Source organism: Macrobrachium nipponense, chromosome 29 (assembly GCF_015104395.2).
Source record: "Macrobrachium nipponense isolate FS-2020 chromosome 29, ASM1510439v2, whole genome shotgun sequence".
In the NCBI taxonomy this organism is placed as follows: domain Eukaryota; kingdom Metazoa; phylum Arthropoda; class Malacostraca; order Decapoda; family Palaemonidae; genus Macrobrachium; species Macrobrachium nipponense.
Genome location: NC_061092.1, coordinates 48,286,522 through 48,313,236, shown reverse-complemented (window position 1 = coordinate 48,313,236; position 26,715 = coordinate 48,286,522). Strand labels below are relative to the sequence as shown.

The 26,715-nt window shown below is 35.5% G+C and overlaps 1 protein-coding gene across 1 annotated transcript; it reads left to right on the top strand.

Annotated features, from left to right (window-relative positions):
• On the top strand, positions 1 to 22,308 carry LOC135206271 (alpha-(1,3)-fucosyltransferase C-like). Its single transcript, XM_064237689.1, has 10 exons — positions 1 to 131; positions 4,083 to 4,207; positions 5,093 to 5,291; positions 8,597 to 8,781; positions 11,517 to 11,645; positions 14,391 to 14,516; positions 15,854 to 16,057; positions 17,523 to 17,681; positions 18,287 to 18,469; positions 22,193 to 22,308. The coding sequence occupies exons 1-10, from the start codon at positions 111 to 113 to the stop codon at positions 22,197 to 22,199; spliced, it is 1,338 nt and encodes a 445-aa protein (XP_064093759.1). The 5' UTR covers positions 1 to 110; the 3' UTR covers positions 22,200 to 22,308.
• The last annotated feature ends 4,407 nt before the right edge of the window (positions 22,309 to 26,715 follow it).

Here is a 26,715-nt window from a genome sequence, read left to right as displayed (position 1 = left end):
GGTCTTCCCCCTGTAACCACCATCACACCCCTTCTTCATTGAACGAAAACCGTCACCTGTGGTATTTTAGGGAAAGCTGTCAATGAAAGAGCAGTAGGAAGTTCGGTGCCATGGAAGTCTTCAGATTTCATGTGAGTTCTACAAAGTGGTGAGAGACGTTCATTAGTAACCATTTTTATTTACAATTCATTTTAGCTGAATATGTGACTATTCGTAAACATTATGAAATTATGTGAAAAATTTGGCCATTTTTATATATGCATAAATACGTATCTGTATATATATATATATATATATATAATATATATATATATATATATAGTATATAGTATATATATATATATATATATATATATATATATATAGATATAGATATATATATATATATATATATATATATATATATATATATATATATATAGTATATATATATATATATAGATATATATTATCTATCTATATATATATATATATATATATATATATCTATATATATATATATATATATGTATATATGTATGTATATATATATATGCAGTTTTTAGTTGAATATGTGACTTTGAGTATAGAAATCATTAAACTGATCAGTAGATTGGAAAAATGTGGCAAATAACACAAACGCACGCACACACACACACACACACACACACGCGCGCGTTTGTGTGTGTCCGTGCGTTTGTGTAATTTGCTACATTTTTCCAATCTACTGATCAGTTTAATAATATCTGTTCTCAAAGTCACATATTCAACTAACAACTGTATAAACGTATATATATTATATATATATATATATATATATATATATATATATATATATATATATATATATATATATATATATATATATATATATATATATATATATATATGGGTGTGTGTGTGCATGTGTATGTGTGTGTGTATAACTGAATCACGAAAATTTGAAATTTGGAACGTGATGAGTATATAAATAAAGGCAAAAGCCACCAAGGAAAGTGAAACAATGGAGTCCTGCTGCAAGGCCTTTCGACTCTCGTCCTCTACTAAGCAGATGGTACAAATATGAAAGTAAGTTTCCAAAGAAAGCTCGTATGAATGACAGATAGGGATTATAAAGGAATATATTTACCGGGAATCCAACACAACTACAGAAATAGATGACCTACCCAAAACAAGGGTACAATTTCAGTGGTTTACACAAGATTAGGTCCAACTGCTCAGAAGCAGGAACAAGACAATGAAAAGATCATACAGGGCGGTGACTGACCACACAAAGAAAAATATGTTATAAAAGTACAATTCAATAAATCTCATTTTGGTAAACAAAAACAGTTTTTTCACAAAGTAAACATTTTCCCACAAAAAATATTTAACATATAGATACAAAGAAAATACCTATAAGGTAATTAATTTGTAATTAAGTCAGTGATTTTATCTTTAAGGTCATTCTTAAACATTTTACTTAAACAAGGGTCCAAATAATACAAGCCAGAACTAAGACTAAAATTACAATTGGAAGTAAGTTGTATAATGGCAGATTCTAAAAGAAGTAAGAATTAAACAACATAAGTATTCTGTCAAAAGTGATCAAGCATCCAATGCAATATTCATCCATTTAATTAAGTGAAAACCCAACACGATAAATTAGACCAGCAGTTCAGAAATTGCAAGATCAAAAGATGTCTTTCCGTGAAAACTTCCAGAATCCATCATTATATAACTTACTCTCAATTGTATATGTTCCTTTAGAGTTTGATGTATGTTTTTATGAAAGCCTGGTCTCACGGTTCGTGAAAGGAAATTAACTTTTGAGAGAGTTAGACCAAATGATGGTTGCTGGCCGCACGCACCTTTTTGGGGATTGTTCAGCCTTTGCAAACTTTAGTTGATACAGAAATCTCGCGTTTTCTCTCTGCTGAAAACCCTTATGAATAGAGCCAGCAAGCTATAAACCTCAATAGGTCCCAATGGGAAATCGTCCTGCAGATGGAGACAAGTTCAGGAAAAGATGATAACTAAATAGATGTGAGAGAAAATCTTAAAAGCCACAGACATTTAAAAGAGCGTCATCTAAATGTATATCGGGATATATAGGTGAAAGCGTTCTGGATCGACTATTATCGTTTGGGTTCTAGAATGGTTAAACTTCAAAGCCCCAAAGCCTACTCAACTCATGCATGAACTCATGAATATGTGTGAGCAGATGTTTGTGTGTGTGTGTGTGTGTGTTTGTGTAAAACTTAATCACGATAATATGGAATGTGATGAATATATAAATAAAGACCTTTATATATTCATATACATATATATATATATATATATATATATATATATATATATATATATATATATATATATATATATATATATATATGTATGTGTGTGTGTGTGCGCGTATACATGTAAGTTCGAGTATATTTATGCAAGAGAGTGGCCAGTTTATAGCAAATGTTGATAAAGAATAATGGCAATAGTCACAACAGGTCTGTATGTTTTACCTAATTCTCATTCAAAATACTAATAATTTAGTTTGGTTTTATGACGAATTAATTCATTGAGTGCGCTTCTAATGAGAAAAATCTATAATCTTCCACTATCACTATTCTTCAGAAGAAAACAAGAGATCCCCATTATAGGTGGTTTTGTATTTCTTTTCATGGATAATAGAAACTGAGTACTGACGAATTAGACAGTTCAAGTGATTCCATTCCATAAGATCTGTGCACAGTTTAGGACACCACTTTATCTCAGGCGAAGTGTAAGGCTTTTAGTCCATATGATTCTATAAAGTGACTCACAATTCAGAGGGTTATAGTTCGTGAGAGATGTTAATAGCTCATCTTCCTACATTTTTCAGGCTCTAAAACAGTTCAAATGACCCTTTCATCTTAACAGCCCTAAACACTTCAACATTTCAACATTTGACACATGTGTTTTGTTTATTTCCATGTGCATTTAGTATATCATTTGCTCAGTGATTTGTACATAGACCCTTCATAAGGCCCTCAATCTTAGAACAACTTCTGAGAAGTATGTGTGGTCGTTTATAATGTAACATTCCTTAGAAAATTATTGAAGCAGAAACCAAAGACATCAAAATGTACCTCTGGTGAAAATCTACAACAAACACTGGGCATTGCTTTCAATATTGGAATATGAGAAGAAAAGGAGGCCAGAAAAGGGCTTACGGAGCACAGTGTGTAGGTTAGGCTGGGCGTTTCAGATTGCATGAGTCAATACCAGCACTGAAAAAAAATTACTTCAACTGCGGTTTCGATTTCCAAATTTTATCCAGTGATTGTGGCCTTGACTCTCGCCAGACAACTGGGATTTTTATTAGCTTCTTTGTCCTAGTTCATGTAATATTTTTCCTTAAGTTATAATTTTTTCATCAGAATCTTTGCCTTCATCCATTTAACTTAGATTCTATTTGCAATTTTTCAAAACTTTTTCTTTGATTCTATCCATTTAATTTTAGTCAGATTGTTTCCAAAATCTTTTTTTTACTCAAATTAGAATATATTTCCTGGTTTCCTTGTTTGTATTAATTTAAGCTTTCCTCTCATCAATAATTTTTTCACAAACTCAATTACTTATCCAGACTATATTTTACTTTGAATTAGGTGACCATCTCCACTGGATTCCTTACCTTCATCATTCTAATGTTTCATTTCAGCATCCTGTACATTGATGTCCTTTTCACTCGCTGCCTTTTCTTCTAGCTGCCTTGTTCTTTATTCACTCCAGTTGTCACCATTTTTTCTGAATACCTTTAAACTGGACTGAAATTTTCCCGTAGGTGTCCTTGCCCATATTAGTTTCATTCTTATTTCACTGTTATCCCTAAGGATTCAGTCTTGTTAGGAATCATTGCCCTGTTTTCTCTACCTTGATTTATATTCATTTGATTCTGACACCTTACCATTCTTTCACTGATTGGCTTACCTATATTAATTTCGTTCTCCTTCGCTCTTTCCTTGTTTGTATCATGATTTCATTTTTCACTTGTTTCCGTGTTCGTAATGATTTATTTCTATTCATTTTCTCACTAGTTTTCTCGCTCTGTATTCACTTAATATTGACTCTATCACTTTTTTCCTCAGAGAAGATGTTCAATCGTCGTGTGGGTCCTCATAGGATGTGCATTCATCTACTTAACAACAACCAACCACAAGTTCCACAATCTTCGAGTCTTTGGGAAAAACAGTCAAGAAAGTACTCAAGACAGGTATTTGATGCACGTTTATTTATCGAAACCGCTTAATAATAATAATAATAATAATAATAATAATAATAATAATAATAATAATAATAATAATAATAATAATAATAATAATAATAATAATAACATAGCTTTCACAAAATTTTCAACCTGACAATTAGTATTATATGGGTAGTTATGAATTTCCAAAATATACAATGTCGCTGGTTATATATATTATATATATATATATATATATATATATAATATATATATATATAATATGTGTGTGTGTGTGTAATATATATATAATGTGTGTATATATATATATATATATATATATATATATATACACATATATATATATACACACACATATATTATATATATATAATATAATATAATAAATATAGTGTGTGTGTGTATATAATATATATATATATATATATTTATATATAGATATATCTTATATATAAATAATATAATTATGTTTGTGTGTTGGGGGTTTGTGTATATATATATATATATATATATATCGTATATATATAATTGTGTATATATATTATGAAGGAAGTACTTGGGGAAGGCATCCTCATTACGACGAATTCCAAGTTGCATTTTCAAGGATAAATATATAATTTGTGAACATTAAAACTCAAATTAGTTTATAGTAATATGTACTAGCATTTGCTCTTAATAAAGTAAAAACAGTTAAAACTAAACAGTACATTCTTGCTGAGAATCTGGAGTCTATAACTCTTTTGGCACCATTCCTTATGAATGTTTCAGTTCATTGTTCCTTTGAAATACAATTATAGTGAATCAAAAAACATTCTTAGACTCCGTCCCCAACATGCTTGCAAATTCTTGAAATAGATGGATAAGTGTACAGTTTGCATATTCTTCACACAGTGCTAATTCGTTTGTCACAAGTTCGGCACCTGAAGATAGTTCTTCTCTACCCCTTCGAGGTCCTGGTGACTCCAAACTTCCATTCCAGAACAAGATTGCTGCCCAGTTACAAGATCCTCCAAAGGATATATACGTTGAGAAACCCGTGGCAAAAGGTTCTATAGATCCTAAGCTTAAGAAAATACTGTTTTGGAATGAGGTAAGAGAATTTAGGAAGTATTTGCATTTTTAGACTGTTCATTCGTGTATAATATATTACAATTAATATGTCCATACAAACTCAGACACTGATATTCATTATCATTCAGTAATAAACTGCTTTCCCTAGTAATAGGTGGCTCATGAGAAAATTTCACGACATTATCCAGAGTGCTCATTAGCAGTATGCCAAACACTTTCATACACTGTGCAGTTCACCCCTACTTACAATGCTTACTGTCACTTCATAAATGTTGAGGCCTTTCCATCCCAAAATCTGTGGCAAACCATCAGCCCAGCACTTATCAGGTTGTCCTCTTATCTTTCCTCCCAAAACTTTGATCATACACTAATATTTCCAAATAATCAAACCATCTCAAAACACTTTTCACTGATATTAACCTTTTCACCGATTTACATATCTTCACTCATTCAGTTCTTTTTACTACACGTATATTATGCAATAAATTCATTTCAGTAGTTCTAATCTTTTTTTTAATTGCACTGAACATCACACAGTGTGCAAAAGGAGGCTCTATGATAGCAGTAGCCTGTGGCTTTCAAATATGAAATTTTATTCACTGCCTGCACAAAATGATTTCCACTTTGGCCAAATGTAATTTGTAGATGGTGTTTGACACTAGTTTACAGAGAGTCTTTTCCTTAGAGCTGCTGCTCTCTTCCAGATAAAATCAAAATAAATTCCTCTGAACTGAAAGACTGAACTTTTATTTTTGCTTGAGACGAATGGGAGGATGTCAGGGTTTCCCTTCGTCTGTCTCTTCTTTCTCTTTCCTCTCTATCTCTTACTTTTTAGTCATAATATACATATACTCATACTCAGCTCAACACATTATGTTGATGTTACATAGTCCCGGTCAACTCTGAGAAAATTGTAATTACCATTCTTTTAAACATAGATGGAAATTAACAAAATTCTACTGGTGTCTTGATCATAAAACATTTCTTTGACCTAACTTGGGCATAAAATCAACATACACTATGTCAATCATTCTGGGACTTAAGCGATAATTATGCAACTTATCAATCTCTCAAAACTAGGACAGAAAACAGTGATAGAGAAACTGTACAAAGAAAAAATCTTTTCATAAATTATGCTTCGATAACACACACCCCCACTTAAGTCCAGTAGTTGTAACTAGAAGTACACCATCCCAAACTCTTGCATTAGTGTGCCTCCTAGGTCTTCATTTAAGCAGTTATCCTTAAGATGGAAGTCTTATTTAACTCTGGTAATCATAGTATTGGTTCATTTCCTAAAGCCTGCATCAGTTCTTTAATGCCTTTTGTTGAGACTCCTTCTACCCCACCTAGTTCAGTTGTCTCTTCTTCAAGGTTAGTCAAAGGTGATGCTGCAAGACGTGCATAATTTACAAACTTCCTGTATTAATGTGTCAACATGAAATTATCTCATTCGCATTTTGGTCATTGGTGGTGTTGTATCTTAGATTTTCATCAGCTTCGTTTTATCCACGGTGATCCTATTACAATTGACCTTGTGTCTATGGATTTCTACTTTGCTGTATCAGATGTAACATTTGGAAGGCCAGATAGTCAGTATTACTTCCTTTCTTCTGGAGCACTCACTTCACTAGCAAATATTTCACTTATAGAACTCCTTATTGATCGGCAATTGGGGAAGCACAGCGTAAGTCTCCTCTCTGTCCATTGAGACATTCCCCAAATACCTTTTACTCTATGTACTACCCCTTTGCAGTGGTAGCTTTGAAAACTGATGTATGGAGAAGTTGCACCATTTGTTCTTTATATTTGTCACCTATTCTGTATGATAATATTGTTATCATGATTCATCACCTCTCTCAGCCATTCATGTTACTTGGGGATTTGAATAGCAGACATACTCTGTGGGGTGATGTTATAGCCAGAAGAAAGGGCAATCTTCTATCGTAACTTATAGAAAGTGAGGAGGTTGGACTCTACAATATATAAAAGCCCACACATTGTCATGTTTAGACAGGTTCTGTGTTATGGATTAGCCTTTCCATTGCAAGTTCTAAGTGCCTTATTGACCTTGAATATAGAATGCAATATGACTGACACACAAGTGACTATGCACCACTAATTAATAATTAATGCCAACCAGAGTTTACACATTCAGAGATCACCACAGTGAGACCTTGAAAAAGCAGACAAGGAACCTTTCTAAGAGCTAATAGTTATCGAAGGCAATGCAAACGAGCTCCAAAGTGCAGACATGCATTGACTTGTTCAATAAAACTTCATACAGCAGGAATTTATTTCGTCCCCAGAACTACGTCTATTCTGATGAAGACCAGTTCCTTGGTGGTCATCTGAACTCACTACCTAGCATCAAGCTACAAAAAGAGCTTTGACTCGATCCTTTAGATACTTTACAGAAGAAAACATAATCATAAGAAATGTAGAGCTCAGTTCTGTCATACAGTCGTTGTCATTTTTCATCTCAGTAAATAAAAACACCACTATCTGCTGTATGGAGGAAAGTAAGAAAGTTAGAAAGAAAATGAAAAAATGAAAATTACCAAAATTCTACTGTCATAATCAACAAACATTTCGTCAACATAAACTTATGTGTGAAATTAATGTACAGTTTCAATAGTTCTGACCTTAAGAGAAAATTATATACCTTACCAATTTCTCAAAACTGCAACAGGAAACAATATTATGGGAACTATATAAAAGGAAAAGTAATAAGCACACAAATTATACTTTGACAATCCATATGAATCAACCACTACATTCTTCCACCATCAAAATTAACATTCTTGCTTAACTGCCTTCCATTTACCAACTTAACATTAATTTGTGCTCACACCCCTATCCATCTAACATTTCTGACAAACTTTTTTTCTCTCACTGTTCCTATCAGTGTCGTCATCCACAAAAATAGCTAATCCCCACTTCCTATGTCTCTTTTATGTCCCACAGCTTTGCTCTTACATCTGTCCTCTCTCTAACTTCTTCCATCCACCACTTCTATCGGCTTTGCAACGTTTTAATCTAACCCCCAAGTGGAATTTTAATGCAATGTACTTGTACGATGTCTACATAGGTTACAAAAAGGAATGATTTTGATGAATGCATTGGACAAACCTATCAGTCAGTTTGTGAACTACAAGTATTTCTATGTGCTAATTGAAACTACATAAATCATTTTATGGGTTGTAAGAAGAAGGAGCACCAATATAGTTCAATATAGTTACACAGACTGTTAAACAAAAGTTTTCAAATTATGTTTTATTTGTAGAGAGGACTACTTTCATCCTATTAAGTACTCCTTTACAGATGGTAGTAGAGCAAGGCAGGGCCAAGCATTTCGATATTGGCTTTGGTCAGGCGCCTTTCATCCTCGGTAAGTGTCCCATCAACACTTGCTTCACAACATCAGATCGTGGGCTGTTCAAGCATGATGAGATTGACGCTCTTATTTGGCACTTTAGATCTGAGGATAGATCTCTGCCAAAAGTAAGGTGAGATGTTTTGATAATTTGTCTATATTTTCAAGAGAAAAAATACCCTAGACTAGGTATATAGGTGAAGAAAAAAACTGTTAACATTGTAAACGAATGCATTATTTCTGTCATTCAGCATTATACAGATATACAATGGCACCTCAGTACTCAGACTTAATCCATTCCAAAAGACTATTAAAATGCCGAATCATCTCAGTACTCGGATCCAGACTCTAAATTATACGGAAAATAAAGGCATTTTCATTCAAATTTAACAAGTCTAGGTGTTGTTTTCTTTTTCTGCCATGTTTTAAAATGTTCCCGAAGTGAGAAATTACTTAGTCATTCAGCAGGTTCAATACAGTTTGCTACAGCTTTTATAGGTAACATTTTACATAGAAACTTTGCACTACTTCCATTTTCTTTTCTTAATGAACGAGAGACAGCCTTCCTCCCTGCCACCTCCTCTGAAGACAGTTCCTCAGCTGCTGTGTGTTACTGCTCCCTCTGTTTTGTGCTCCTCTACTAACTGTTCCACAGCATCATCACTGATCTCTGAGCCATGGACATGCCCAGATACAATACCCTCCACAACAGCAATACCTCAAGCCTTCAAAGTCCTATTCTGTTACAGCAGCTGGCCACAATTTCCTCCAAGCAAAGTTCAGGATCCTGTGAGAGATATCCACCTTGGCTTGTCCATAAGGCATATAGTACAGTGGAGAACATTAACGTGGTTCTGCCAGGATTTTGTAAAGGTCAGGTCAGCTTTGCATCAAAAGTCATTCCAAAGCACCTCTGGAATATTACTTTGATGTAGTTTCTTGAAATTAGAGATGACCTGGTGACTTGTGGGATAAGCCTTAAAGCCCTTAAAGTCCTTTTCTGTCACAGCATCTGGCCACACTTTCCTCCAAGCAAAGTTCATGATCCTGAAAGAGATAGCCGCCCTGACTTTGTCTTTAAAGGCATATGCAGTGGAGGGCATTAAAATGGTTCTTCCATGATTCTTTCAGAGCTTTGTATCAGAAGTCATTCCTAAGCACCTCTGGAAAATTGCATTGGTGTAGTTTCTTGAAATTAGAGATGACCTGTTGGTTCATGAGCTGAGTTGTGTTAAGGGTCAAGAACCTCACTGTTACAAAATTAAACTCGTGCAGCAGCTTGACCTCCAAGCCTGAAGTATAAGCCGACACATTAGGCAGAACACGAAGTGACTTCAGTGGCAGTTGTTTCTCCTTCAGGTATTTCTTGATACTACAGTCACCCACTTCATTCACCCACCAAAGAAAAAAAGTTGCCCGTTTACAAGATAACGAAATTGCTGAGTAAAATGGCACGATTGCTGAACTTGAAAATATTTGTGAAAAAATGTAGCTGGTGACGTGGTAAATCTGCTCTAGAAAGTTGACCCTTATTTACCATAAAACAGAATTATGAGAAGTTGACTTGAAAACTGATATGCTTATAGAAAAAGACTAAATTACTGCTGCCAAGAAGGGTAAAGTTAAGGAAAAGAATTTATTGGTAATAAAGTCTACAACGGCTTCAGGTTATATCACTAAGGAGAAGAAAAGTAAGGTTGCTAATGCCCTTGAGGATATTCTAGTTATTGATACGAGGTCTGCTTCCAATAATAATGTTGTTGCAGAACTACCTGATGGAGGCAATGGAGATAATACAGCGATCGTGATACGCAATATGGTCGAAGACTCTGAAGCGAGAAAAGAGCTGGAAATTAAAATGAAGAACTATGATTTGTAAAATGAATAATGAGAATACGATGTGGCTGGTGCATTAGTTAAAGAAGCCATCATCTTCAGTCTAAAATGTAATCTTGAAATTTTAAAGGCCGTTCTTGATAAAGGCATTAGTTCTATTAAGCTGGGTATGCACATACACGACAAGCATAATGTGCTGACAAGCTTCTACTGCGAAGTCATGCAGCTTTGTGATAATTGTGCTGGTAACAATGTAACAACAGGATGTATTTCGGGTTTAACAGAGTGAGAACACAAGACTCTCAACATACTGTAAAGGTGATTTTAGTAAGTTGCAAAGTTGGTTGCTGAAGCAAATTCACCTCTTACACTGATCAGTGATGTAGATGTTGGTCATGAATTGTGGCAGCCACGAAGAACTGATATATGAGTCTACCCTTTCCTCAATATTCTCTTTGTCTATGATGATTATAATTAGAAACAGAATTCCTCTATATGAATCGTTGTGATATTCAGGATCTGACGAGTTAAGTGGAATACAAAGTGAAAGACCGGATCTGATAAAGAAACCATAAGCAGTGGACTTTTACAGAAAAGCAAAAAAATTAATGGTTAAAGAGACTGATGCATGTAGCAAAATATACCCAGTAATCGTTACAATATCGTCAGCTTAAAAACTACAGCTGAGTAGAGGACGCAGGTTTATTTCAAGAGGGAACAGAGATGAAACACTTTGCGAAAGAAGAAGAAAGAAAGGGAGAGACCCTCTTGTTACTTTTTATCTTTTTTTGTGTTTTCTAATGGCTTATGCAAGCGCTAAGAGCTATGACAGAGATTATTCGTCTGTGATTGCATTAAGAATTGTGGACAAACTGATATAATTTTGTTAAAAGTTTCATTGGTATTTTATATAAACGAAGTAGGGATGCTGACATTATTTTACATCTTGTTTATTTTCATCAGCTTTGTTTTGATAAGAGTTCATCCATTTTCTTTTTTTTTTCTCTCTCTCTCTCTCCTCTCCCGTAAAAGGTCACCGCACACCCGATGGGTATACTGGAATATAGAATCACCATCATACCTCTTCGGGGACCTCCGTCATTATCATGGTTTATTCAACTGGACCTTCTCATACGTACTCGACTCCGATTTCCCTTACCCGTAAGTCTAATTTCTCTCTCTCTCTCTCTCTCTCTCTCTCTCTCTCTCTCTCTCTCTCTCTCTCTCTCTCTCTCTCTCTCTCTCTCTCTCTCTCTCTCTATCATGGCAAAATTTCTTATCTCCCAAAGTGTAAAATCTATAGTAACCTCCTCAGTCCAGGAGAATGTGGATAAGCATAGAAGAGTCAGGATCCACCAAAGAAAATCATGCATCAAATTTATACTTGATCAACGGAAGCCTGGAGTGTTTCAAACAGTAACAATCACTCGCACCGGTATCCTTCCCTTCCTGGGCGACAGTGCTTGAAAATGGGCGTTTCCCAAGATCTACACACTACCTCTCTTTAGACTTTGGCGAGACCTGTGAAGAGACAGAAGACACGGGTGAGGAAGACGCTCAGTGGTAAGACTCGATGGCCTTTATAATTCATTTGTTATTTAATCTTGTACTCTATCTAGTGCTCTTTTGGCACGGATCATAAGTTATTGGCTTGTCTTGTTTTCAACGGTGACATCAGATCCACTTTATGCCAGTTTCTGAAAATATTTCCGAAAAAAGTTCAAAAAGACTTTCGTTGCCGGTGCAACAGAAATCGTCTTGGGATCACCTTCGCTCACGGCAGACTGCTCAGCATTTTTGTGGTTTTCTGTAAAAGACAGGGTTCTCGCTTTTCTTTCTGTGAATTTCTTTAGACACCTGGAAATTTTCCTCTAAAACTCCTCATATTTCACCAGATAATAAATCAAACATAGACACTGATTATGGTTGTTAAAACTTATAAATAAATGCATAATAATGTATTAATATTTACCTTTAATACCTATCATGACATTCATCATAAAACCCAAAAACTTATTTATGAATTGAAAAAAAATCTATGAATAACAGAACTTTTCTGCCAATTCGTGGTAGTGATATAAGACAAAAACATAAAAACATAGAGTACCTACGTCCTCTTGGCCTTAATAGTGCTAATAGGGCCTACCTTATACGAGTAGGCTTAGGGTAAACAAAGTCCAATTAACTCAAATTAACACTTCACTTCCTGCCTGGCTCCGACCAAAAATTAATCAATCAAACAAAATAACACTTCATTTTCGCGTTGATCTTATTGTAAATAAAATCATTTCACAAATAAACCCAAATTATTTTTAATTCATTAATGATTCAGCTCTTATGTCATTCATTGCAAATTTAAAACTGTCATCCAGAGATCACTCATGTGCCGATATTCCTGCTTCCTTTAGACCATTTTTGATATGAAGCAGACTAACAAGACTAAGTAGTACTTTTCAAAGCATTTTCAATGTCAGTCTTAATGAATCGCACTTGACTAAAAGGTCTTTCTACAGAAGCATTTGAATTGGGTGTGTCATGCAGTAGCCAACTACTTTACTAAGGGTTGGATACTTCATCTGGCCATTCATTTTCGTCGGAATAAGCTGCTAGTTCCAAACTTTTCTCCAGAATTCATGACAAATCTTCAAAGAGTTTAGGTGATTTTCGTCAGATGTCCCTAGATTTTCTCTGAAGTACACTCGTCTCTAAAAATTTCTTCATAAGAAATTTCTCTAAAACTGAGAAAACAGTAGTTTTCTTTTTATTAAAAGAAAACTACTGTTCCGGCTTTGTCTGTCCGTCCGCCTTCAAATCTTAAAAACTACTGAGGCTAAAGGACAGCAAATTTGTATGTTGATCATCCACCCTCCAATCATCAAACATACCAAATCGCAGCCCTCTTGCCTTAGTCGTTTTTATTCTATTTAAGGTTAAAATGAGCCATTATCGTACTTTTTGGACCGTGGCTGAGTTTCATGGGCCGCGGCTAAGGGTTTTATGGGCCGTGTCTAAGGCCGCCACCAAACAGAAAACTCAATTGCGCCAAAGAAACTGTGCAATCTTTACTTTTTTTCTTTTTTTTTTTTTTTTTTTTTGCAATTTCCTCTCTATTCAGCAGTTGATGGTACCGAATATGATCCGAACCTTAGACCACGTACATAGAGGGGCCTTCGTCACGATTCTATTAGAGTGAGAAAGCGATGGAGCAGCCGGATAAAAATGTGATTTAATCAAACGAAGATAGAAACAGAGGCTACTTACATCTATGAGAAAGATATACAAAGGTTATCTTAATCTGTAGGAAACATAAAGAATTGGGAATAGTGAATCAAAAAGATATAAGGCATAGCAGAATATGAGTGAAGAAGAATATATGCAAAATGGTTAGGTCGTAAACGGCAGTGTTAATTAGTCAGAAATAGTCGGGCACGTTTGCAAGGCCTCGTCTTCGGAGAGAGAGAGAGAGAGAGAGAAAGAGAGAGAGAGAGAGGGGGGGGGGGGGGGCATTCCTTAGAGACTTCCTTGGAAGGGCAGAAGCAGGAGCAACCCAAGGAAAAACTTCACTGTAATATAAATTATTATCATTCCAAAGGCACACCTGTTCATATGAAGCAGACAAGGAAAGGGTTTAACAATAGGTGAGAAAGATTCGACAAAGTAGAATGAACATCCGTAAAAGAAACAGTGAGGTATCGCGAAACGATAAAGGAAACCAATATATCAAATTAAAGCAAAAAACTAAATACATAGATAGAGACCAACGTATCAGAACAATGGCTGTGGAAAGAAAAGGCGAGTCTATTCCCAAGAAGGGACTGAGACTGCTGTATGCGAATGCCATCATCTTTCAACCCGAATTCTTAGGCGTTACATGAGAAATCAAACCAGAACATGTTTTGTTTTCAGATACGACGTCGTGTACCGCCGTCGGAAGCCGCTCCCAGAAATTGATTACCAGAACACGACATCGAAAAAGACGAAACTGGCCGCTTGGTTCGTCACTAACTGTAACGCTGTCAGCAAGAGGCATCTGTAGGTACAAAGGCTCTACCAGAGCTCACAATGGCCTTTTTTATTATTTATTCATTTATTTATTATTTTTAATCTCTTAGCCAAGAAAGAGGGGAGACTTCTTCTTTACTTTGTTTTTAAGATCATTTGGATACTTTGCTCCAATTATTTAGTACTGACGAAAAAAGTGTGCTTGTTCATGTTCGTTTGTCTGTGTCTGTCATTTTATCATTGAGTGTTTGACATTAAAACTGAAGCCACGCCAGTTCGCTTTCGTGGGACTATCCAGACGTCCAAACTACAGTCGTGGGCGACTACAATTCTTCCAGCAGGATTTTGCCGTCAAATTCTAAAATATGACTGTAAAATACAAACTAAAATAGGTTCCCTCTTTTCTTTAATTTTTAAATTATATTGATTCTCTTTTGGCCTCGAAGGTATAATACTGAAGCACCTGCGGTTTTGTTTGCTTGTTTGTTTTTGCAAGAGCTAGATAGGGCTTAAAGTTACCCACCCCATCGGTTTTTACTCCCAGACAGCTCTCATAGTTAACAAAACTTCTGAACTCAAATATAAATATTTTTTACTCTTCCTCCTTGACAGTTGGTTTTACAGTAGCAAAGCTGGGATGGGCTCTATCATTTTATGGCAAAACGTGACGATTTAAAATTCACCTTTTCAATGTATGTAGTGGGAAGTGGGTCACAACATACTGATATGGTCTCTCGAGTACCTTTTGCACTTCCGTTGTTCTTTTGTTTCCTTGTCATTTCTTTTCAGAAGCAACTCAAGAGGAAGACAATTTTCCAAAGTTCCCTCAAATAATTTCCAACCCCAGCCCAAAAATGGCTTTACTCTTCCACATTTCATCGGCAAATTTGTATAATCTAAGATTTTTGTTTGTCCCACTTGATCTTATTCGAGAATAGAAGCGCCAGAAGAGATATATCTTCCAAGTCTGAGAAACTACATCTTTCTTTAAAAATTTGCCAGGCAAGAAAAGACAAAAATACCCGGAAGGATATTAATAGAGTCCGAATGTGGAAAATCCGTGAGAGGGCACTCAGAATTCAAATCAAGCACTGTTATCGTTTAAAGATATAAGAACCCAGTGACGAAATCATGAATGAAACTTTGACCATGCGCCCCCCCCCCCCCCCCACACACACACACACACACAAAAATAATAGCCCTCATGTCACCGTCTCGGTCACTGGAGCAACAGTCTCGTTAGAACAGTTACTGAATGCAGATAACTACATGATTCTTTCTTTACTCAGATGCAATATCGCTGTCGAAATCAATCGTAAATGCTTGAAGGAAATATTTTCTAAAACGAATCCGTTTGTCCTTTGAAGGTTCGTCAAAGAGCTACAAAAATTCATGCAGGTGGACATTTACGGCCGCTGTGGAACAATGAGCTGTGATTGCGGGGGTGAATGCGCCCTCAAACAACCGGATTATTGTTACGAGATGGTGGAGAGAGAATACAAGTTTTATCTGGCTTTTGAAAACTCTCTCTGTAAAGACTACGTCACCGAGAAATTTTTCAACACATTAAGGTAATGATTGATCCTTTTTGCTTGTTTGGTTGCTCGGTTACTCTACCATTCAGCAGATTTGTAATTTTTCATATTTTCACATCCCTTCATTAACACTAATCACCAACACTTTCAGCAAAAACACCGGTAATCCTCGTTTTTAGATTAGATGGGTGTTCACAGTATAAAGAGAGAAGTATACATTCCACCCATAATTCTCGGAATCAAGGATAAAAATTCTTAGCAGAATATCAATAGATTTAATATTTCTGTAAGTGTGTATGAATCTTCATCCAAAAGACATCTTGTTTTTTCTTTTATATATATATATATATATATATATATATATATATATAATAGATATATATAATATATTATAAATATATATTCTTCTCTTCAGCTTTCTGACATTCTCCAATTCTCATTTTCCATAATCCCTGCACATCTGCATTCTCTGTATCTTTCTTCTCTCCTATAACTTCCAGTACATGATGCCTAGTCTTCCTGCATTTATGTCTTGCTCTCTTCATTTCCACAAATTCCACTTAATCTGTCCAGTATTCAGCATGTATTACTCTCATCACTTTCAGCTTGGCCCATCGAGTATTCAGCAGGACATGTTATCCTGACATTCGTTCCATTCAATTTAATTTATACTGTATTCAGAAGTATTACTCTCCACACTTCCAGCACAGGTCTTATTCTCCCAACTTCCAGTCCATTCCATGTAATCCGTCCCACATTCTGCAGGTCTTGCTCTCTTTGCTTCCAGCATATTCCATTCCAAACCAATTTCATTTAAACCCTCCAGTCTCCAGCAGGTCTCGCTCTCTTCACATCCTGCACATTTCTTTTAATCTCTCCAGTATTCACCTTTATACCAGTCTTCGGGAAACCTTGTTCTCTCTTCCAGCACATTCCATTTAATTTGTCCAGTCTTCAGCATATCTTTCTCTCCTAAATTCCAACAGGAATTGGACCTTTTGTTAATCCTGTAATGTCAGTTTGTATATGCTTACCTGTACTGTGTTTCTCTTTGTTCTGATCAGTCTTGCCTATAGTAAAGGGTCGTTCAGACCAAAAGATCTCTGCAGTTCTCGTTTATATATATTATATATATTATATATCTATATATATATATATATATATGTGTGTGTGTGTGTGTGTGTGTGTGTGTGTGTGTGTGTGTATGTATATATATAAACTGATAATTTCTGTATACAATTACTTTATGAACAAAGGAAGGCGCTGATTCTGCTGCTTATCCTCTTTTCCAAGGATTTAATATAATTTAACAACTTAAATTTGATATTAACCTGAAAAGCCCCATCGTCACCTACAGTGGCCATCAAGGAACCACCTATAATGGTCTTTTCTCCAATTCCAGATATGATGGAACTCGTGTGTCTTCATACGGATCCCATTTAAGATTTCAGGGTTAAAGAAAATACTTTTAACCTAACACCGATTGTCTTTACATTTACAGATTTAACGTTGTTCCTGTGGTTTACGGTTTTGGGAATTACTCAGCTCTTGGTCCGCCGCATTCCTATATCAACGCTCTTGATTTCGGGTCAGCGAAAGAACTGGCAGAATTCCTCCTCAAACTAGACAAAGATGATAAAGCATACAACGAATACTTTCGGTGAGTGCCCAGTTGAGCAAAATACGTAGTACATTGTGTCAGGATTTTGCTCTTAAGAACATAAAAAGACTGAAGAAATTGCTAGAAATTGGGAAAGTGAATTCCCACAAGACACTTGCAAACAAAATACATTGTTTTTGGATGCATTAGAGTGCTTCAAAATGAAATGCTAATATTAGTACTAATAAGATTACTTATTATAGTAACTAAGTCATAGCAATAACCTTTAGTTCCTCGTTGGATGAGGGGTTTTCGCGCTCGCCTACCAATCTGGTGATCCGGAGTTCGATTCTCGGCTCTACCAACGCGGAATCAGAGGAATTTATTTCTGGTGATAGAAATTCAATTCTCGATATAATGTGGTTCGGATCCCACAATAAACCGTAGGTCCCGTTGCCAGGTAACCAACTGGTTCCTAGCCACGTAAAAATATCTAATACTTCGGGCCATCCCTAGGAGAGCTATCAATCAACTCAGTGGTCTGGTTAAAATAAGATATACTTAAATTTTTAACATAGCAATAACCGGAACAGTTTGGTAATAACGCGAACACTAATGCAATGATATGCTGCAGTTAATCGCTCCTCCGTTGCTTGCCTCCTTAGGTGGAAGCGGTACCACCATTTCACGTCAAGATGGGTGAGGGCTTTGACTCCCTGGTGCGAACTCTGCAAGCGTCTCCACACAGACAATGAGACCAAGACGAGCGACCTGCATACGTGGTACGCGACGGATGCACATTGCCAGTATTCCTTCGAAGACGCGAGAAATTTTTACATTGGGAAAAAGTAAGTTGAGATTCTCAGTTATGCGATTGCCTCATGATGCTTATAAGGACAGGTTAAATCAGAACACGATAAACATGCTATATACCACTAAACAAATAAATACACGTGTATAAATGTATATGTATACATACATACATACATACATACATACATACATACATGACATATAATATTACTATATATATATATATATAATATATATGTATATATAGATATATATATATATATACTATATATATTATATATATATATATATATAGAGTGTGTGCGTATGTGTGTGAGTGTGAAAACTGATGCCGTGAATATTTTTATGACTTGCAGAAGAGAGGCAGTGGTGTAATGCACAAGACAGATATTTGCCGAGTTGTAGGGTACGAAAAAAAGTCATGAACTGAGTATGGTATAGCTGATGTTTGTAGGTAGTTAGAGGTAAATAAAACAAACTATAAAAACTCGTGAAAGAGTTCGAAATTCTTTGCAAAAGGAGAAAGTTCAGAGCAAATTAGAGCAATATTAAGGTTACGAGGGTCCTCTAAACCAGGAAGTAAGTGTAATGAAAACTGACATGGATTTCAGGAGATTTGAAGTAGTTTAGGTATTTGGGAGTCAATATAACTGATGACGGTAGGCTGAAAAAAAGAGAGTAGTTACAAAATAAGAAAGCAAAGAAGATGGCGTTGTGTGTACAAAATTTTGTGAAGAGACTTCGAATGCCTATGGATGCCAAGGTAGGAATGTATGAAGAAACTGTTAACCAGCTCGTTTTATAGACGTGATGTTTTTATGTTGAATGATGAAAAAAGAAAGAAGGCTGAAATTGTTTTGACGAACTACATTGCCCATCTATCCATACCACAAGATTTTTTCAGGTCCACGTATGCCTCATACATTTTTTTCGGGTGACTTTCAATTGATGGATGAAAACTACAGATGCTCATGGAAGCTGTAAAAAGGGTAGTATATGATGAAAATACAGACAAGGTGGGTTTGAGTTGTTTTGACCTGGTCTTTGGGAGAGAATGGGGTGAGTAACACTGAAATCTTAGGAGGGCGGACGAGAGCACTCGGTAGTTATTAAGGATCTTTCCTAGATAGTGACCCCAAAGGGTTTTAACCCGGTTAGTGGCCACTTCTGCGGCGGGTTTAGTACAAGTCCGTTCGGGGTGACTGGAAAATCATAAACAAAGACTAAATATCATAAAGATGATAACCCCAAAGAAATAATTAGCCCTTGATAACGACCCCGTGCTTTGCTGGGGTCACTATCTATGAAAGATCCGAGTTATTATTATTTTTTTTTTTTTTTTTTTTTTTTTTTTTTTTGCCTCTATCACAGTCCTCCAATTCGACTCAGTTTACTCAAGTCAGATCTGTACCTATGGGGTCCTTAAAGGCAGATTGCCAGCTGGTTGCAGAAGCCCACGATCTCTGCCCACTTTTGATCGGAAGTGAACCCCATAGACAGTGATGTTTACTTCCGACACAGATGAACTGATCTGGCTACTTCCTATACGCATATTGACAATCAGCTAACAATCCTTTAGATTCCATTTGCTTATAAGTAAGTTTTTCAACAACTTCGGAAAACGCAGGGAGACCAGAGATTGGCCTGCAGTAAATGCAGTCTGCAAATATGCCACTGTTTGGAACAAGCACCGTATTACTAAGCTTGCACTCATCTGCAAAGATATTACATCTATATAAAAATCTGTAGAATATACTAATCTTGGGAGACAACACACTAGAAACTTTTTATTAAAAAAACAAAGGCAGCCCAGCTATCAAGATTATCTAGAAATTTCTTAACATCCCTAGAGAGCAAATGCAGATTTTGTAAGAATATGTTCAGGATGACAACTATCCAGGAGAGGGTCATTCTCAGTTGACTGCTTAGCTTCAAAAGCTCTATGAAGCAGTTCAGACTTTTCCCAAGGGCCAGTAACCAATCTAACATCATCTGTCAGTAGTGGTAGAATGGAAGACAAGCCTGGCCCAAAGATAGATAATGCCAATTTGCTCCACCACAGATAAAGCTGAGTAATTCCTACACATTTTCTCCCCAAGGAATTATTGTATTTTCTCTCGGCTGTATAGTGAGTTCCATTGGTAGCACGCCGAGACTCAACAAAAAATGGTGTCATATTTCATTTGAACGATTTCGGCTCCATATGTTGAATTCGGTCTGTTTGTCATAGTAAGTTTATTTAGATGTATTATCAAACCATGACTGGCCATTTTTCTTGAATTTGATGACCTTTACAGGGACGTAATTTTATTAAAATAGTCATCAGCATTTAATTTAACTTCTTGGGATCAGGCTCTAAAGACATATATATATATATATATATATATATATATATATATATATATATATATATATGTATATATATATAATATATATACATATATTCTTCGTGATTTAAAATCATAAATATATATATATATATATATATATATATATATATATATATATATATATATATATATATGTGTGTGTATATATATATATGGGAGTGTGTGTGTGTGTGAACGTATTTTACAATAGTATAAAAGGCCCATAAACCTTGGAAGAATAATAGGGAGACCGCGTATCTGCTCGTGGTTGAAGCTAGTTCCTAACGGACCAAATGAGCAAAGTGAGGGGAGGGGTCAACGGCTTATCTACCCAAAAGGAATTTTCTTACGGGACTCAATACAAAAGGAACTGCGTTTATCTCTCTTAATGTGCAATAATTCATGTCTATTTTACTCTAAATCGATTAATATATTTTTTATCTTTGAACATAATAGGGAAAAATTATAGTTGATATCTGTAATATTACGTTCATTGCTATTATTTTCTTATGTTATCTTCCAATAATGTAAGTTAATGTTTCAATTTTCACAAAATGATATTAGGAAATTATACATATTGTAAATTGCTGCTTTTTTAATTACAACGACAAACATGGGAAAGTTCTCATGGATAATTTGTGTAGTATTTTCTCACTTAAATTGATATACATTAATATCTAAGGCTGCTGAATATATTAAAGCTTTAATCAGTATATCTTATGGGTTCACTCATACTATTGTTTTCTCATATTGTTTAAAAGATAGAGGGAAATAAGGTAAAGGTTAAAATGAAAGCCTACATTTTTTTACAATTATATTTCTAAAACAGTCTTCAAATAACAATTTGCTAATAGCGTTGGGAAATAGTCAGTGACTCTACTCAACTCAGCTCCTCGTCTGTTAACGAACAATATATTCTTTAGATCTTTATGATATAAAACAATTCAAAGCATTATTTTTTCGTTCAGTGCCTAGCTCATTTACTCATTAATGTCAACCCAAGTTCACTTAAGCCAAAAACAAACCGGTATTAGAATATACAAAACAAAGGGATAGGAGATGAACCCCCATTACAAACAAAGGTGGGGGCCATTAATGTTTTGAGTGGATAACAGTGCTGGATAAGCCCCGCCCATTCCCAAAGATTCTTGCCTTACATCCAGTGCACACAAGGGTCCGTTGCGTGGTCTCTATGTATCTATCCTCCTAGATATAAACGCGTCAATGTACTATTCACAATTTCCATGAATCCGGGTAGGATTAACCTAACATTTCTTGTCCATGGTAATCCTAATTCATTGTTTGTTCTTTTATGTAATCATTGTAAATAACCGTAATATATTTACAGATGAAATAAAAACTCTTTTTAACTAACAACTTTTGTTTCAGAACATAGGAGGTTTGTGTCCTGGATACCAAGATGCAAGTAACTTGCTGTGCTATACAGTCCAGATCGTCCTTTGGACATATTTTATGTAAATAAATTATTATTGATAACTTAGAAAGCTTTTGAATCATTCATCCTGACATACCAAGTAGATAATTTTTACACTTTTTGAGTAGCAGTAATTCACATTTTTTTTTTTTTTACAATATCCGGCAGCCTGAGTCATAACCATACCGGGTAAATATCTGGAGATGCTATCTGCATAACAGTAGTACTACATAATTCGTGGTCTTCCACCAGGGTGTCAATGCAGAGCAATGCAATAATCTTGAAAGATCAGGTAACCACACAAATTGAACAGGTCATAGTGCGACTGTGATTTTTTTCTATTATGATCACAATAATGGTACGATGCGTGACTTATAGTTGCCAAAATAGGAATAGCAAGTCTTCATGAGAAAATGAGATAACATTTCACAGGTAAATGAAGCATAATAGAAATTATTTATTCTTAATTTTGTGCTAGTCAGATACATGTCTTCCTAGCTGTAGATCCGCTTTCACTTTTTAGCATGTCTCATATGTAGTGGCAATTTAATTTTGATATCAGAATATTATTAATATGTACACGCCACATGATATAAAGTAAGAACGAGTGTGAAGTGTTGGTCGAGGAGTCGAGGGTAATGATAAAGCTTTTAAAAACGTTGGTTTTAATGGAAGTCGTCATGCTACATATGGCCAGCCTAAGCGTGGCTATCTCTTCCCGATCCTGCCAGATTGCAACAACCCACAGTGCATCAGTGGAACAGCAGAGTTTCGACATGTGCATCTTACATGCAAGGCTTAATACTCAACAGTTCCTTCTCCTAAGATAAGACATAAAACTAAACAATACGCATCAAGAAATCTTCACAAATTCAATCTATCAGGGGGTTTAACAACTCTGCTTGATCTCCATAAAACTGGAGTATGGGGTACACGTGACTCATCATTCTCATTTATTTAAACATTACATGGTACATCACGAGTAGAGGACTCTACACAACCTTCTGAGGCTGCAGGTAGATTATTGTTACAAGATCCATCTACACTACTGAAAGAAACATGTGAGAACGAATCCTGGTTGGATTAACAAGTTTACTAGTACCATCTAGGCATTAATCGGTCATGGTGTCTCTTTCATAACATATTTCCAAAATTATGAACTTGCACAAGATAATTTCTTACTCCTAAAACTTCTGAAATTTTTCCTTCAGCCTAGGACTCTCCTTTTCTAAAATATTTTGCAAACACTGCATCTCCAACATTATACATAGGAGGTTCCTGAGAGAACAATTTCTTTGACAAAACTTCCAAATCTGTATTTCTCTTAGAATGGACCTTAACTGATTCAATAGTTGTTTTAAAGGAACGACCAAACAATAGTTCAGCAGGTGGCTTTCCAGCACTAGAATGTGAACTACTTCTATAGTTGTACAAGAATCTACAAAGTCTTGCGTTTAAAGATCCACCCTTAAACATTTTACAGCCTTCTTTAAAAGTTCTTACAGCTCGCTCAGCTAATCCATTTGAGGAAGGGTTAAATGATGCAGGAGTCATAAGACTTGCACCATTTTTCTTATGAAAAGCCTTAATCGCCTCCGAAACAAAATATGGAGCATTATCTGCTAGAATCTCATCTGGAATACCAAAATTAGAAAAGGTTTTCCTAAGCAACTCGATAGTAACATTTGATGCCGTTAAGGAAGTAACATGGACATCCATAAACTTGGAAAAAGCATCTATAATCACAAGAAAATACTCATTATCCACCGGACCAGCATAATCGCTGTGTAATCTAGACCACACTATACCAGGTGAAGGCCAAAAAAGAACAGGAGCTTGATTTGGTTGGTAATTAGTATAACAGTTATGACAATTCTTTGTAACCTCTGCAATATCTTGATCAGTCTTAGGCCACCAAACCCAATTCCTAGCTTCTGCTTTTATGACATCTATACCATTATACCTTACACCTCAATGGAGTGGGTATGACAATTCTGTTTATATAGTGCTGCATCATCATATAAACTGAGATCAGCCTTCACAGCGCCATACTCAGACAATCTTGGATCCCCCTAGACCAACTAAATTTAATACATTAAAGCTTCATTCTTTCTAGTCCATTTCTCTATAACCTCAAAATAAATATCATCAAAATCCACTACTTCAACCAGCTTAATGTATTCCACACAGGTATTATTGATTGATTATTGATTGATTATGAAATTTAGGTCTAAAAGACCAAGCGCCAGAACCCATCAGGATTATTCAGTGCCCCAATGAAAATGAAATATATAAATTACTATGATAAATTATGAATACGTGAATGATACCAGAGTTCAAATATGAACGGAGAAAAACGAAGAATGATGATAGATAAAACCAATAAAAAATACATAATCGAAATTCTATATTCAAAAATATATACCTTATAAAATAAAAATGACTAAAAATCTTTACTTAATATACTGAAATCTCAAATCTTTTGATGCGATTTAAACCCGAACTCCAAAAATCAATACTTTTCTAATATTTGTGTACTTCCTATTTGTGGATAAAATAGGGGTTGTCCATCTCTGCTACCATTTCTTACAGATGCATCTTCTAATAATTGGATGCATATCCAAATGTGGCACCTTATCAGTTAAGGTATCACATCTTGCAGCATCATTTGCTTCACTAGCAGCCAGTTCGTTCCCTTCTATACCAGTGTGCCCAGGAACCCAACAAAACTTAACTGATTTATGGCGAAAAGAAAGATAAAAAAAAAGCCATTTCTGGGCCTATTGAATTAAGGGATGGGTAGGGTTAAACTTCTTTAGGGCTTCTAAAAGACTTTTTCAGTCACTGTATATTACTGTGGATTTCAATTTCTTATCAGATGCAAGATTTAAAGCATCAACTATGGCTGTTGCTCCTCATATGGATGAGGAGTCTGGTAACTTTTTTTTATACAATTCCCCCTCACACACCACTGCACAGCCAACTCCATCTTCTCATTTTGAACCATCAGTATAGTTTTCCTGTCATTTATATGCCTCTCATCATGCTCCAAAAACTTGTTTCTGACTTCTGGACGACCTTTCTTCTCTTTCTCTTTAGTGCATACGTCTATTGCTGGAATAAACCAAGGAGGGATAGCTGGATGTTTAACTTGTAGGATCTTCTACGCTTTTGATCTGAAATGCTATTGAAGATCTACTAAAACGACTTGAATCACACTGTTTCAAGATCTCAAAAGAAGGATTCTCCCTAGTGCTTTTCAGCCGCATGGTATATCTCGGACCTTAGCTCATGCCTCCTTAGGTCCAGTGGTAGCTGATGGTAGTCTATATAGATACTTTCGATGGGTGAAGTTCTAAAAGCTCCAGTGCAGATCCTTGGACCCATATTATGCACAATGTCCAATTCCATAAGTTTACTCTTTGAAGTAGATGAGTATGCTTGGCAGCCGTTGTCTAACTTAGATAAACATACTGCCTTGTAGAGCCTTAACAACGATGTCTTATCAGCACCCCAATTAAAATTAGATACTACTTTTAACTGGTCAATATGATTATTCCAAGTGAGCTTTTCATCAAAGACCATTCTTAAAAATTATACTTCAGTGGAGTAAGGTAAAATAGTTCCGTTTAAGGTAAGAGTTGGAATGGTTTCCTTAGTTCGGCACCTGAAGAACAGAACAGCATCAGTTTTTTATTCGGAAAATCGAAATCCTTGCTCATTAGCCCACTTGCTAACTATATTGATGGTTCTTTGCATGAACCTGCTAGTAGAAACTGCATCATATCATGTCCAGTACAGAGCCAAATCATCCACAAATAAAGAGCCTTTAACTGGTGATGGCATATTTTCTAATACATCATTAATGGCAATAGCAAAGAGGGTGACACTAAGGACACTTCCCTGAGGAACTCCCTCTTCTTGTAAGAAAGGTTGCTATGCATGATTTCCAACTCTTACCTTAATATATCTTTCTGATAAAAACGAATTTATATATCTGATCATTTTTCCTTTAATACCCATCTTATACAACTTTTTTATGATACCAAAGTGCCATGTGGTGTCATATGCCAATTCAAAATCAAAGAAAACTCCTATTGTTTGGCTCTGTTTAGCAAAACCTAGTTGTATATGGTTTGAGACTGAGCAAGGGATCCAAAGTAGATCTAGTTTTCTTAAAGCCAAACTGGAATGGAGAAAGCAATTTATTTGTTTCTAAGTGCCATACAAGTCTGGTGTTAGTCATCTTTTACATCAGATTACAAACACAACAGGAGAGAGCTATTGGTGTGTGGCTGCTGGGTAAAGAAAGAGTCTTGTTTGGTTTCTTCATAGGGATGATTAATGATCATTTCTAGTTCTTAGGAATAATACCAGTTTCCGAGATTTTATTTATTATATCTAGAAGAAATTTCTTTTATTTTTCTGGGAGATGTTTCAGCATTTCATAGAGTATTTTATCTTCACCAGGGGCTGA